This window comes from Gracilinanus agilis, chromosome 1 (assembly GCF_016433145.1).
Source record: "Gracilinanus agilis isolate LMUSP501 chromosome 1, AgileGrace, whole genome shotgun sequence".
NCBI classification, from domain to species: domain Eukaryota; kingdom Metazoa; phylum Chordata; class Mammalia; order Didelphimorphia; family Didelphidae; genus Gracilinanus; species Gracilinanus agilis.
Window position 1 is genome coordinate 210,231,256 of NC_058130.1, and position 14,655 is coordinate 210,245,910.

Below are 14,655 nucleotides of genomic sequence, written 5' to 3' on the forward strand. Positions count from 1 at the left end.
TTATGATAATGAGACAACATAAAAATTAATGGGACAGAGGGCAGCTGGGTAGCTCAGTGGAATGAGAGTCAGACCTAGAGACAGGAGGTCCTAGGTTCAAATCTGGCCTCAGCTACTTCTCAGCTGTGTGACCCTGGGCAAGTCACTTGACCCCCATTGCCTACCCTTACCACTCTTCTGCTTTGGAGCCAATACACAGTATTGATTCCAAGACGGAAGGTAAGGGTTTAAAAAAAAAAAATAATGGGACACACAGTTGTTAGGGGAAAATACAAATTTCTAAACACTCCCATCAACAAAAGAAAGAACAAATAAATGAATCAGAGCAAGTAATTAAGAAATATAAATAACAAATCAAAATTCCCAAATAATCAATAAAGTGAAAAGTCAGAAGATTAAGTTTGAGATTAATAAAGTTGAAAAAAAAAGACCATTGAATTGATAAATAAAACTATTTATTGGGGGCGGGGGTGGGGTGGGGCCCTAATAAAATAAAGTTCTTTAATCTGATTTTTTAAATAGGAAAACCAAATTACTAATATCAAGAAAGAAAAAAGAAGAATTCACAATGATTGAAGAGGAAATAAAGGAGATTATCCAAAACCACTTGCTTGATTCTATGCTAAAAAAATTGACAACTTGGAGGAAGTTAAAGAATATTTACAAAAACACAAACTATCCAAATTAAACCAAAAAATGGATTATTTTAATATCCCAATACTAGAAAAAGAAAATAAACAAGCTATAAAAGTACTCCCAAAGGGAATAATTATAGAACCAGATTAATTTACAAGTTATTTCTAGAAAACATTCAAAGAATAATTAATTCAATATTATATAAACTATCTATAATAATAATAAAAAAGTAGGTGTCCCTCTGAATTTTATTATTGATACCTAAATCAGGAAGATATAAGACACAGAAAGAAAACTAAAGATTGATATTCCTAATGAATACTAGATAAATTAATAAGATGTTTAAAATTATTTATTTGGGAGGCTTTGCAAGCAGGTTAGAGGAAAAACCTTGACTGTCAGCCATGGACATTCTAAATGGAATGAATGGAAGAAAACTGTTCGCCCTTGGGGACTCTGGTTAAGCTGGGAAAGGGAGAGGGTGTGGATGCCTTTACCTGCCCAGTGAGGAGTCCAAGAAGTGTGGGACAACACTGAGAAGGAGATTCTGCAAGGAAAACATCGTGACCTAGTTTGAGGATAGGACTAGGTTATCTGTAGGTGGACAACAGGTCAATCTACCTTACTCCCTGGGGTCTGTTTTGGATTAACTGGCTGCTTTTGAATTTGTTCCTGTTACATTTATGACCAGCTTGGAACATCTCTGAACTTGTACTGTGAGAAACACTCTTCAGGCCCTCTTAGTTAGTTAGAGACCAGCTTAGTTAGATATCTACTTAGTTAAACTATTAGGCTATTCTTTAGAATAGAAATACCCCTCTCTCTACTTCCCTCAGTCATTAGCATTAAACACAATTTTGTTAGCACTTCCTATCTCCTCTTAGTTATAAGAACCCACTACATTGGTTTTTCCCTGGTTGGCAGTTTCTCAGTTACAAGTCAACTGATATTCCTGAAACTCACATCCCCACTTGGTTTACCTGTGTTCCCTTGTCTGTCCTTCCCTTGTGAGGAGTGAGTATGTCCTCAGTTTTCCTATTAATTCCCCATTCCCAGTATCACCTTTTTCAATACTGATAGAGCATTTTAAAGTAAAACATTAGCAATTAGGCTACAATAACATATTACAAATATACTACACTATGACTGGGTTAGGTTTAAATCAGTAATTCAGGGGTGATTCAACATAAGATGAAAAATATAAGAATTTCATGACAAATATAAATTTAATTTAATTTACATTTAATAATATAAATATTTAAAACGATCATTATATTAATAGATGTTGAAAAGATTTTTGGCAAACTCTAGCACTTATTTCTATTTAAAAATTTAGAAAACACAGGAATTAATAGGTCTTTTTTTTTAATGATAAATTATAACTATCTAAATCTCAGAGGAAGCATTATATGGAATGGAAAAAAGATAGAATCCTTTCCAAAAGATTAAGCATAAAGCAAAGACACTCATTTTCACCACTATTCTTTAATATAGTTCTAGAAATGATATCTATAATAATATATCAAAAAAGAAATTGGGGGAATAAGCATAGGTGAGGAGGAAACAAAACAATTTTTGTAGATGATTTTGATAAACTTAGAAAATCATAAAAAGTCAACCAAAAGCTAATTCAAATGATAACGTCAACAAAGTTGCAAGAGTTAAAATAAATGCATTTAAATTATCAGAATAATTGTATGTTACCAACAAAACCCAACAGGAAGAACTAGAAAGCAAAATTCCATTCAAAATAACAACGTAAATTATAAAATATTGGGGAGTTTATCTACCAAGATATACCTAGGAATTATATCAATCCAAGCATAAAACATTCTTTGCAAAAATACACATTTAAATAATTGGATAATCATTCATTGCTAATGGGCATGTCAATTAAATATGGTAAAATGACAATATTACTACCCTAATGAATCTACTTATTCAGTGCTATACTAATCAACCTGTCAAAAGACTGTTTTATAGAGCTGGAAAAAATAATAAAGAAATTCATGTAGAGGAACAAAAGGTTAAGAATCTTAGGGGCTAAGAGCAGCTAGATGGCTCAGTGCATTGAAAGTCAAGCCTAGAGACAGGAAGTCCTGGTTCAAATCTGGATTCAGATACTTCCTAGTTGTGTGACACTGGGCAACTCACTTGACCTCCATTGTTTAGCCATTATTGCTCTTCTGCCTTGGAACCAACACATAGTATTTACTCTAAGATGAAAGGTCAGAGTTTAAAACAAACAAACAAAAAAAGGAAACTTGGGGGTAATAATGAAAAAAAAAATGAGAAGGAAGAAAATTTCTCAGTACCAAATCTCAAACTGTATACAAAGCAGTCATCACTAAATGATTTCATAATGGTTAAAACAGAAAGTTCTTCAGTGGGACAATAAATAGAAGCAAACACATGGTGTTCAGTGCTGTTCATAGTGTCACCAACAGTACATTAACTAGTCAAACAAGCATGTAGTATTCAATAAAGAAAGAAGGGGAAAAATTTTGTTAGCCATCTACTAAGTGCCAGGAAATGTGACAAGTTTTACAAATATAATTTCATTTGATCTTTACAACAGTCCTAGAAGATAGATGCTATTATTATAACTATTTACAGAGGAGGAAACTGAGGCAGAAAGAGGTTAAGTGAATTGCCCAGGGTCTCACAGCTAGTAAGTGTCTGAAGCTAAATTTGAATTTATATCTTCCTGATTCCAGACCTAGTACTCTATCCCTGGCACTAACCAGCAGCCTCTGTAATTACACCTGAAGACCTCAATTATTAGAGAAAGGGCTTATTGTCTGACAAAAATTGCTATGAAAACAGAACAGCAGCCTGGTAGAAATTAGAATAATTCTTAGAATAAAGCTTCAAATAAGTAGATAACCTGGATCTAAAAAGTTACATCATAAACCAATTAGAAGAACAAGAAGAAATTACTTTTGGATCTATGGAATCAGGAAGGGTTAATGACTAAACAAATAATAGAGATGATCACACAAGATGAAATGGGACAATTTTGATTACATAAAATTAAAAGAGGTTTTGCACAAACATAACTAATGTAGTTGAAATTAGGAGAGAAACTGAGAAATGGAGGGAAATCTTTACTGAAAGTTTTTTCTGAGAGGTCTCATTTCTGAAATGGTTATAAAGAACTGGTTATAAGACTTAGAGTCTTTCTCCAATAGACAGTGGTCAAAAGATATATGAACAGGCAGTTTTTAAAGGAAGAAAATAATGTATCAACAATGAAATGAAATGAAATGAAGAAATACTCCAAATCACAAATAATTAAAGATATTCAAATTAAGGCAATTCTGAGATTTCACCTCATACCCATACAACTGGCATAGATGACAGATGAGGAAAATGATAAATGTTGATGAGCTATAGAAAAAGAGTCACTAGTACACTATTGATGATGCTATGAATTGTTGTAGCCATTCTGGAAAGCATTTTGGAACTATGCCCCCAAAATAGCTAAATCGTGCATAGACTTTGAAGCAGCTAGATCACTATCGGGCCTAAACTCCAAAGAGATATTTGAAAATAAGGGAAAAGACCTGTATATGCAAAAATACTTATAACACCTTTTCCCATAGTAGCCAAAACTGAAAAAATACCAGCCTTCTCTTCTGAGAAAGATGGGAGATTATAAGGATGGAACACCAGTAGTAATCACACTATTGATTCTTTTTGCTTAATTTTTTCTCTGTTAATGTTTTCTCTATTACTATCACACCCTGCTCCAGCTAACTGTCAATGTTCTCTGTCTGTCAGACACATACTATAGGAGGGGAACGTTATGTCTTGCAGCGTCTGATGTAAAAACAAAAGGTATCAATAAAATACATTTATGGGTTTTGCATGACTTCATATGCATAATGGAGATTACATGTCTTGCCTTCTCAATGGATAGAAAAGAGGTGGAGGGATAAAAAGAATTTGAAATTGAAAATGGATTTAAATAATTTTAAATGAATAAAATGTATTTAAGTAAAGCTCTATAGCTATAATAATCAAGTTTTCCCCAAAGAAGAGGTCTAAAAATGCATATTTCTTCCTCCTTTGCTCCTTTGCAGGGGTGAGGGATTTGGGGTATGGAATATTTCATATACTTTCAGACTTGGTTGATAATGTTTGTTTCCCTGAAATGCTTTTATTTTTCATCTTTCTTTTTTTTTTAATGCTTTATTATAGGAGATTACTTTCTGAGCAGGGGAGAAGAGAGGGATATATTCAGAAATAAATGTGATATAAAAACAAAAGGTAGCAATGAAGTTGAAAAATTGTTAGTAACCTTTCCCAAAACGGAATGTTGTTCATTTTCATTAAATTCCACCTGTGATTAAGGGCAGCCAGGTGGTTCAGTAGATAGAGAAGCAAGTCTGAAGACGGGAGGACCTGGGTTCAAATCTGGCCTCGGAAACTTCCTAGCTGTGTGACTGGGCAAGTTATTTAATCCCAATTGCCGACCCCTTAATACATTGCCTATCCCTAATTGCTCTTCTGTCTTGGAACCAATTCTTGTATTAATTCTTTTTTTTTTTTAATCTTTACTTTCTATCCTAGAATCCATACTAAGTATTGATTCTAAGGCAGAACAGTAGTTAGAGCTAGGCCAGTGTTGGCAAATACTTTTGAGTTTGTGTGCCAAAACTGCAACTTCAAGCTGCCTGTGAGCCCTACAGCCATTACCCCAGACAGTGGAGGGAGGAAAGTGCTCGCTTTGGGTGGCTGGACAGAGGGGCAAAGAATGCAAAAAATGTCCTCAGGCACTGGGAAGAGGGGGTACAGAGCAACCCCTTCTACATCAGCCCAGCACATGTGCTAATATAAATACTTCATCAATACCAGGCTATGCAATAGGGGTTAAGTGACTTGCCCAGGGTCACACAGCTAGGAAGAGTCTGAAACCAGATTTGAACCCAGGATCTTCTGCCTCCTGGCCTGGCTCTCTATCTACTGAGCCATCCAGGTGCCCCTACTTATATCAATTCTAAGACAGAAAGTAAGAGGTGGGAAAAAAAAAAGATTTCACTTGTGATTGCCCTGAGCCCCAGAAGCCTCCTGGTTATGAGGGATCCATCTAAACAGGTACCTGGGATGCTCTCTCTGATCCTGCCAAATCAACCATAAAAAGCTTCCCCACTCGAACTTCCTCAGAAAGATCCTTCAGCCGACTTCTTTGCCTCACGGTAACTTGTAGCACGGCATGGGAACGGGAAGAAGTCTTGTTGGCTGCTGTGGGTTCCTGAGTCCTCTGCTTGTTCCCTTTAATTAACAGCTGCATGATCTACGGGGAAAAGACAGGCAGAGAGAAGAAAAAGGATGAAAAGTGTCTCTGAGCAACTCTCCAGGTTGGGGGAGGGTGCCGGCATCTCTCGTGCCATGAGCATGACTTCTTGACTAAGATCAGCAGGTGTCCCTGCTCCCCAACAACATGGTTCCCCCATCTTAGAGTCATAGCTTTTGGGAGTTGGAAGGAATTCTAAAAATCAACTAATCCAGTTCCTTCCTTTTACAGAGGAGGGAACTGAGGCTCGGTGAACTGAGTTGTCAGTTAAATTGCACAAGGGATGTAGATCTACCTTCAGGCACCTACCACCAGTGTAAACCTGGGCAAATCACTTAATCTCTGCCTCATTTTCCATATCTTTAAAATGAGGGGATTGAATTAAGTGATCTTCAAGGTCTCTTCCACTAAGGATCATATGAGATAATATTTGTAAAGCACTTTGTAAACCTTTAGGTACTAACTACATAAATGCTAGCTGCTATTAGCTATTATTATTGTCCTAATTTCTTTTTTTTAATATTTTATTTTTTAGAAAAATTTTCCATGGTTGCATGATTCATGTTTTTACTTTCCCCTTCATCCTCCCTTCACACACACCCATAGCCAACGTGCATTTCCGCTGGTTTTAGCATGTGTCATCAATCAAGTTATTGTCCTAATTTCAAAATAGCAGGATGAGACTAGGTCCTAAATCATGAAATTCCAGAATCTTGGAATCAGAGGAGAATTAGCATCCAAAATGCTGACACTTATTAAGAAGAAGGCATTAAACAATAGAGAATGAATTGCGAATTTCCTTCTTTATAATGAATAAAGTGGTAATAATATTCCATTCTTATCTCCAGTTAAAATGTACACCTTGGACTTGTCACTCATCCTCTTCCCAGGCCTGCATCAGACCCTAAGGGTTTGTCTTTGACCTTCTCTCTCTAAACCAAAAGTTCTTAGCTCTTTTTGTGTGTTATGTGTCAGAACCCCTTTGGCACTTTGGTGAAGCCTGCAGACCCCTTCTCAGAATAAAGATTTTAAATGCATAAAATAAAATATTTAGGATTAAAAAGGAAACCAGTTAGATTGAGATCTCTCCACCCCCCAAATTTTTAAGACAAATTCATGAATCCTGTATGAAGAATCCCTATTCTAAACTCTCTCCCTTCGACAATTCACTCATTTCCATCCCTTTAAATATCATCTTTATGCAGATGATTCCCAAAGAGTCCTGACCTCATTTCTGAGCTCCAGAACCCCACCTCCAACTACCTATAGGGTTTTCTACTTAAATATCCCACTGGTACTCCACATGATCCAAAATGAAGCTTTTTATTTTTTCCCTTAAACCAGTCCCTCTTTCTGTCTTCACTGTTTCCTTCGTTATATTACTATGTACTCATTCTCTTCTGTTTGGAAATCTGGGGTTCAGTCTCTTTCTTTACTTCTTATAGCCAATCAGTTAGCCAATCTTTTTTTTTTTTTACGGGATCTTCTTATTTCACCCAGGCTGGACGTACAGCCACTCAATCTCACTGCAGATTAGCTTAGAAGTTTGGATCTGTTGTTTCTCTCCTGGGTAGATTTACCCCTCCTTAAGAAGCCTTGTGGATGCCTATTCCTGAGGGCTCACCATATTGGCAATGGACTTAATATGGACACCCAATTTTTTAAATTTAAATTTAATTAATTTATTTTTTAGACTATTTTTCCATGGTTACATGATTAATGTTCTCTCCTTTCTCTCCTCCCTCCCCACTCCTGGAGCTGACAAGCAGTTCTACTGATTTATACATGTCTTATTACTCAAAACCTATTTCCATAATATTCATATTTGTAATAAAGCAATCTTTTTTCCTTGTTTTTTTATCTTTAACTAATTAATTAATTTTTCCACCATGGTTACATGATTTGTATTCTTTCCCCCGACCTTTTCCCTCCCCCCTCCCATAGCCAACAAGCAATTCCACTGGGTTTTACATGTATCATTGATCAAGACCTATTTCCATATTATTAATATTTGCAATAGAGTGATCATTTAGAGTCAATATCCCCAATCATATCCCCATCAAGCAGTGATCAAGCAGTTGTTTTTCTTCTGGATTTCTGCTCCTACCCTTCTTTCTCTGCATGTGGATAGCATTCTTTCTCATAAGTCCCTCAGAGTTGTCCTGGGTCATTGCATTGCTACTATTAAAGAAGTTCACTACATTTGATTGTGCCACAGTATATCAGTCTCTGTGTACAATGTTCTCCTGGTTCTGTACCTTTCACTCTGTATCAATTCCTGGAGGTCATTCCAGTTCACAAGGAATTCCTCCAGTTCATCATTCCTTTCAGCACAATAGTATTCCATCACCATCAGATACCACAATTTGTTCAGCCATTCTCCAATCGAAGGGCATCCCCTCATTTTCCAATTTTTTGTTAACACAAAGAGTGTGGTTATAAATATTTTTGTATAAGTATTTTTCCTTATAATTAGAGTAATCTTTTTTTTTTTTTACTCTTGTACTTCGGTGTATTGTCTCATAGGTGGAAGATTGGTAAGGGTGGGCAATGGGGGTCAAGTGACTTGCCCAGGGTCACACAGCTGGGAAGTGGCTGAGGCCGGGTTTGAACCTTAGAGTAATCTTTTAAAAAACACAACCCCCAAATCAAATATCCATATAACCGAGTGATAAGTCGTGTTTTTCTTTTGCATTTCTACTCCTATAGTTCTTTCTCTAGATGTAGATAACATTCTTTTTCATAAGTTCCATGGCATTGTTCTTGATCATTACATTGCTATTAGTAGCAGAGTCAATCATATTTGATTGTTCCACAACCTTTTAGTTTCTGTGTATAATGTTCTTTTGTTTCTGCTCATTTCATTCTGCATCATTTCACGTAGGTCTTTCCAGTTCTTAAAGAAATCCATCGATTCATCATTCCTTATAGCACAACAGTATTTCATCATCATCATATACCACAATTTGTTCAGCCATTCCCCAATCAAGGGACACCCACTCATTTTCCAATTTTTTGCCACCACAAAAAGCACAGCTGTGAATATTTTTTTTAAACCCTTACCTTCCGTCTTGGAGTCAATACTGTATATTGGCTCCAAAGCAGAAGAGTGGTAAGGGGTAGACAATAGGGGTAAGTGACTTGCCCAGGGTTATACAGCTAGGAAGTGTCTGAGGTCTGATTTGAACCTAGGACCTCCCCTCTCTAGGCCTGGCTCTCAATCTACTGAGCTACCCAGCTGCCCCCCTGTGAATATTTTTGAACAAACTTTTTTTTATCTCTTTGGGGTACAAACCCAGTAGTGGCATAGCTGGATCCAAAAGGGCATACAATCTTTCACCCAATTAGTTTTAACCCTCCTTCTGCTCAGAATTCTCAAATTCAAGAAATCTATCAATCTTAGTGCTCTTCCCTAGTCACAGAGATATTTGCTGGCTCTCTCTAATCTTGACTAGTGGTTTGACTTTGGATAAGTCACTTAAAACATGCATCAGTTTCTTTATCTGTCAAAAGGGGCTGATAATACCCATAGATTACCCTTGACAGGGTTATTGTGAGGCCAAAGTGAGACAAGGTCTGTAAAGTATTTGGCAAACTTTAAGGCACTGTAAAAATGTCAGCTATTATTGTTATAGGGCAGCATGGTGGCACAGTGGATAAAGCATTTTTCCCATGTCCCATGGCAACCAGAAGGTTCAGTGCATAGAGCATGGTCCTAGTCAGGAAGTCCTGAATTCAAATTCAGCCTCAGACAATAATTGTATGACCCTCCTGGACAAGTCACTTAACCCTGTTTTGCCTGAGTTTCCTTACCTGTAAAATTGAGCTGGAGAAGGAAATAGCAAACCACTCTAGTATCTTTGCCAAGAAAACCTCAAATGGGGTCATGAAGAGTCAGGTATGACTGAATACCGTTATTATTACTGCCATATCATTCCTCTCACCATACTTTATACTCCAGGAAAACTATACCACTTTCTGTTTGCCAGACACATTCTGTACCTTCTCATCTTCCTTTTGTTCTTATTATTTATTCTTTATGCCTAGAATATTCTCTTTCCCTTTCTTTGCTTCTTGAATCTCTATCCATCCTTTAAAGAACAAAGAAGACCAACTCCTCCAAGAGGTGGCAGGCATAAACATTCCCTCCATGCCTTCATCAATATTGACCTCATATGGCATTCTTGCTTTGCAGCCCTCTGATACATTTACTCTAAGTATTCAGTTATATGTGTTTATTTTTTATCCCTCATGAAACTGGGGTCATCTCTAATTTTGTATTTCCTCCACAACCTGGCATAATACACATAGTATACAGAAAGCTTTTAAGAAATATTTGTTAGGGGGCAGCTAGGTAGCCCAACCTGGAGTTGGGACATCCTGGGTTCAAATCTAGCTTTAGATACTTCCTAGTATAACTCCGGGCAAGTCATTCAACCCTATTTGCCTAGCCCTTGCTCTTCTGCCTTAAGAGTTGTTACTAAGACAGAATGTAAGAGTTTAAAAAAAATATTTGTTGCATTATATCAGCTAAATAGGCTACAAAAACTGAGGAGCTTGCCCATGGATTTTACCTTGCGTCTATCGACTCTGTTTCATTTGTTCTCGATGGAAAAACAGAGTAAAGACAAATATTTGGTTTCTAGGGATATCAAGTCTCCCTCTGGAAGCTGCTTCTGAAATTTACCTCTTGGGCATTTGTGGTAGAGACCTCAGTAATTCCCGCTATCTGGATGCTTCCTTTGGAATCTTCTCTCAGCTCCAGAAATCCTAAAGATGGATTCAGGAGATCACGGATTACTTCATTATAAATCTGTAAGCAGAAAAGAAAATCCAAGGTTGAAATAGGTCTGGTGCCAAAGAAGTCTAGGAAAATACAAGGGACTTAAATAGTCATCAAACTAAGTTTAACAGAAAATCAACATTCTTTGAGGGCAGGAACTACATTTGTTTATGTTTATAACAGTTGACAAATCGTTTTGGTTTTTTTTCATTCGAGACCCACGGTAAGGTAAGTATTGGAATACCTTCCACATCACTGGGGTTAAAGGGGTTAAAGGGCAAGGAACCGAGCCCCTTTCCCAAACCTCTCCACTGACCCTCCCCTTCCTACCAGAGAAGTCTTCTGTGTGTTGTCTGCTAACTTTTGCATTCTTTTTGTAAACTTTAACTTTTTACTTATTTTAATTTTTAAAAAGAAATTGTATATATGCATGGTATTAAAAGATAAAATGTTGATTATTATACAATACTGTACATGTATTTTATGCCTTTCTGAGTTTCTAAACTTTTTCCGTGTCATTTTGCTTCTGTAAAACTCCCCCCAAATTCCTGACCCCTGCTTTGTTGAAATCACAGTGGGGAAAGTTGAGATGAGGAAAAAATAACTGATATAGTCTGATCTCCAGTTTACAGATGAGGAAACTAATGTAAGCTGCCCAGAGTCACAGAACTTGTAAGTAAGTGTCAGTCGGGATTTGAGAGCAGTTCTTCCTGAAACATTGATACAGAGCTCTATGTACTATAACACATTGCCTCTCTACTGTTTTGTTTTGTTTTAAAAAAGGTTTTAAAAAACCTTTACCTTCCATTTTAGAATCAATACTAGGTATTGGTTCCAAGGCAGAAGAGCAGTAAGTGACTTGCTCAGGGTCACACAGCTAGGAAGTATCTAAGCTTAGATTTGAACCCAGGACCTCCCATCTCTAGGCAGGGGTTCTCAAATCACAGAGCCACCTAACTGCCCCCACCTCTCTATTATTGATCAGTATTCTGACCTGCATAGTATCCTTTCACATCAATTAATCAACAAGCTTTTTTAAAGCATCATTATGTACTAGACCCTATGCTAGGTGCCAGAGATACAAATACCAAGAATGAAGTTATTCACAAGGAGTTGATACTCTAATGAAAGAGACAATGTGTGCCCATATGAAGATATTTGATGATAAGTCAACATTTGGAATACAGATACTGTTGAAATTATGTTCTTTGGAAATCATTCTTTAAACATCCCCCAAAATAATTATTTATAGGATGTTTTGATATTTCTAGGAAATAAACTAATATTCTGGTCTAAGAAATGACCATGTGTTCTATTTTATAGTCACATGTGGTACAAAAGAAGAGAGGCCATTATGCACAAGGGGGAAAAGAGCATCAGATATAATGGGAAAGTCAGTAAAAGGATACTGAATAAAGAACTCTAAATTTAAAAAAAGAATAGCTTACATTTCTATAGTACTTACTTAAAAAAAAACAAACAAAAAAACCTTACTCTGTTTTAGAAACTCTAAGGCAGAAGGGCTAGGGCTAGTGTAATGCAAAGATGCAACAAAGGCTTTTGCCCTTGCAAAAGTTAACTGAAAACTTCTGGCAATTAGAAGCCTTGGAATCCTGACAGAAGTTCAGTTGGAACCTGAGGCTTGAAGAGAGCAGAAGGTCCAACTGAAGCTCTGCTTTTGGCTTTCTGCTTTTGGCTTTCAGCTTTGCTTTGGCCTGTGCCTTGTCTCTGGACAATTTGAACCTAGCTAATTTCTCTTCCTGACCTCCTCCATATTATTCCCTTGTTACCTTTCCTGTTATTCCCCTGTGGGCTCTGGGAGGAAGGGTGGCTTTTGGGTTTTAGTGATTAAACTTTGTGAGTTTAGTTTCCCTATAGGCAAGTAGGATATCCTTGAATCAAACTATCCCTTATTTTATTGATTTAGTATACACTCTACTTTAAAAGCAGCCAAATCTTTCCTGGCTGGGAGAGCAGGCACTCTCTCAGTCCAACCCACTCCTGTGACCCTCCCCCATCTTGAGTTTCTCCCTAGCAGCTGTCAGAAACCCCAACCCTTCTCTCCTTCTGACTAACCCTGAATAATAATAAGTCCCCTTGTTACCTACTGAAACCCTCTGGTGAATCACTGTGTCAAAGATTAGGCAAGGGTTGAAGAGGGAAAGAATTATTTTCTTTTATTTCTTGAGGGAACTGGAGGCATCCACTTTGGGAGGAAGTCGTTGCCCAAGACTTCCTCCTGCACCCATCAATTTCACTGACCGGGAGGAGCCCTTCAGACTCATCCTTTGAGGGACTTGAGAAACTGACAAGAAAAACCCTCAAGGCAGATTTAAACCATTTCTGACTGGCCCAACTCCTTGTGTCTATAGAGATACCTTTCCTGCCTGGAAGGGTTCAGCCTAATCCCCCAGTATCCTCTGTCTCTAGCCTGAGTGTCTAGCCTGTTTCAGCTGCCCCTCCTGAATACCCCACCTATTTCCTTACCATCCAATTTACCACCTTGTCCTCTTCCCTAAACTCAGCCATCCCTTTCATCCCTATCACCTCAATCACCTTCTACCCCTCCTTATTAGCAAGGATTAAGAGAGCACCCCAACTTTATTGACTACATTATTTACTATACTAGGTAATAGAGGTTAAGTGACATGCCCAGGGTCACACAGCTAGGAAGAATCTGAGGCCACATTTGAACCCAGGTCCTTATCTACCATGCTACCAAGCCACACCCCCATTTCTATAGCACTTTAAGATCTGCAAAGCACTTTTAAAAAATGATTGAATTTGGTCTTCTCCAAAACTCTGTGAGGTCAGTGTTTTTATCTCCATTTTTCAGATGAGAAAACAGAGATTGAGAAATAGGAACTATCATTATCTCTATTTTACAGATGAGGAAACTAAAGCAAACAGTTAAGTGACTTGCCCAGAGCTAGTAAGTGTCTGAGGTCATTCTTCCTGACACCAGTTTTCTTCATTACCCTATACTGCCACTCAGTGTGCCTTTGAAGGAAATAGAAATTTAAAAGACAAATTTTCTAGCCAGAGTCAACACAAAGGTTCCCCTAAGGTTCATTCCTCTCCAAGCTCTGCTCGTGACTCTCCTGTCTTCTTTCTCTACCATTTCCCAGGGGTTCTCTTGCCCTGAAAGACACCTGCATCACCAAACACGCTCCAGCCTTCTCACCAAGGAACAGCCCTCCAGGCCTGTGGCTTCTTGTTCTGATTAGTCAGAATCTCCATTTTAAGGAAGCACCCAGGCCAGCCAGGTTCACTCGTTCATTCCCCTCAGTGTTCCATTCCAGGATCCTGGCTCTCAAAATATTTTTATCTCAACATTCCCCATCCTTCTCTCTGTCTGTCTGTCTGTCTGTCTGTGTCTGTCTGTCTGTCTGTCTGTCTGTCTCTCTCTCTTTCTCTCTCTCTCGTTACCTTTTGTCTTCATATCAATTCTAAGACAGAAAAGTTGCAAGGGCTAGGCAATGGGGGTTAAGTGATTTACCCAGGGTCACACAGCTAGGAAATGTCTGAATACAGATTTGAAGCTAGGTTCTCCCATCTCTAGGCCTGGCTCTCAAACCACTGTGCCAACAAACTGGCCCCCAACCATATTTTAATCTAGTTCTGGCTGACTTCCAAGTTTTGGTCCAACCTTCTGCCTTAGAGCATCTTAAAGGTTCCCTTGGCATCCGTTTCCTAGGGTAAGATCTCATAGGCTTTATTTGGCTTGCCCTCAATTTCCTCACTCTTAAGGGAGAAAAAAAGAATGAAAGAAACACTTTCCTCCTCTAATCCCTTCCTTTGCAATTTCTGATTCCTCAGGTATGTTGATGACTACCATTTCCTCTTTTAGTTCCAAAATGAAGCTAAGAAAAATTCTCACTTGCCTCCTCTCCTTTGATTATTAAAAACAATCCCCTCTAGAAACAAAGCTTCAGAT

General features: G+C 37.8%; 1 protein-coding gene across 1 annotated transcript in view; it reads right to left on the bottom strand.

Moving 5' to 3' along the window:
- Positions 1-14,655, bottom strand: part of LOC123249720 (kinesin-like protein KIF19) — a 116,382-nt gene that overhangs the window by 74,589 nt on the left and 27,138 nt on the right. Inside the window, exons 6-7 of the mRNA XM_044678856.1 lie at positions 10,623-10,748; positions 5,741-5,935 (exon numbers count right to left, since the gene is read on the bottom strand). Coding sequence (XP_044534791.1) covers positions 5,741-5,935; positions 10,623-10,748 — 321 coding nt within the window. The remainder of the gene's footprint in view (positions 1-5,740; positions 5,936-10,622; positions 10,749-14,655) is intronic.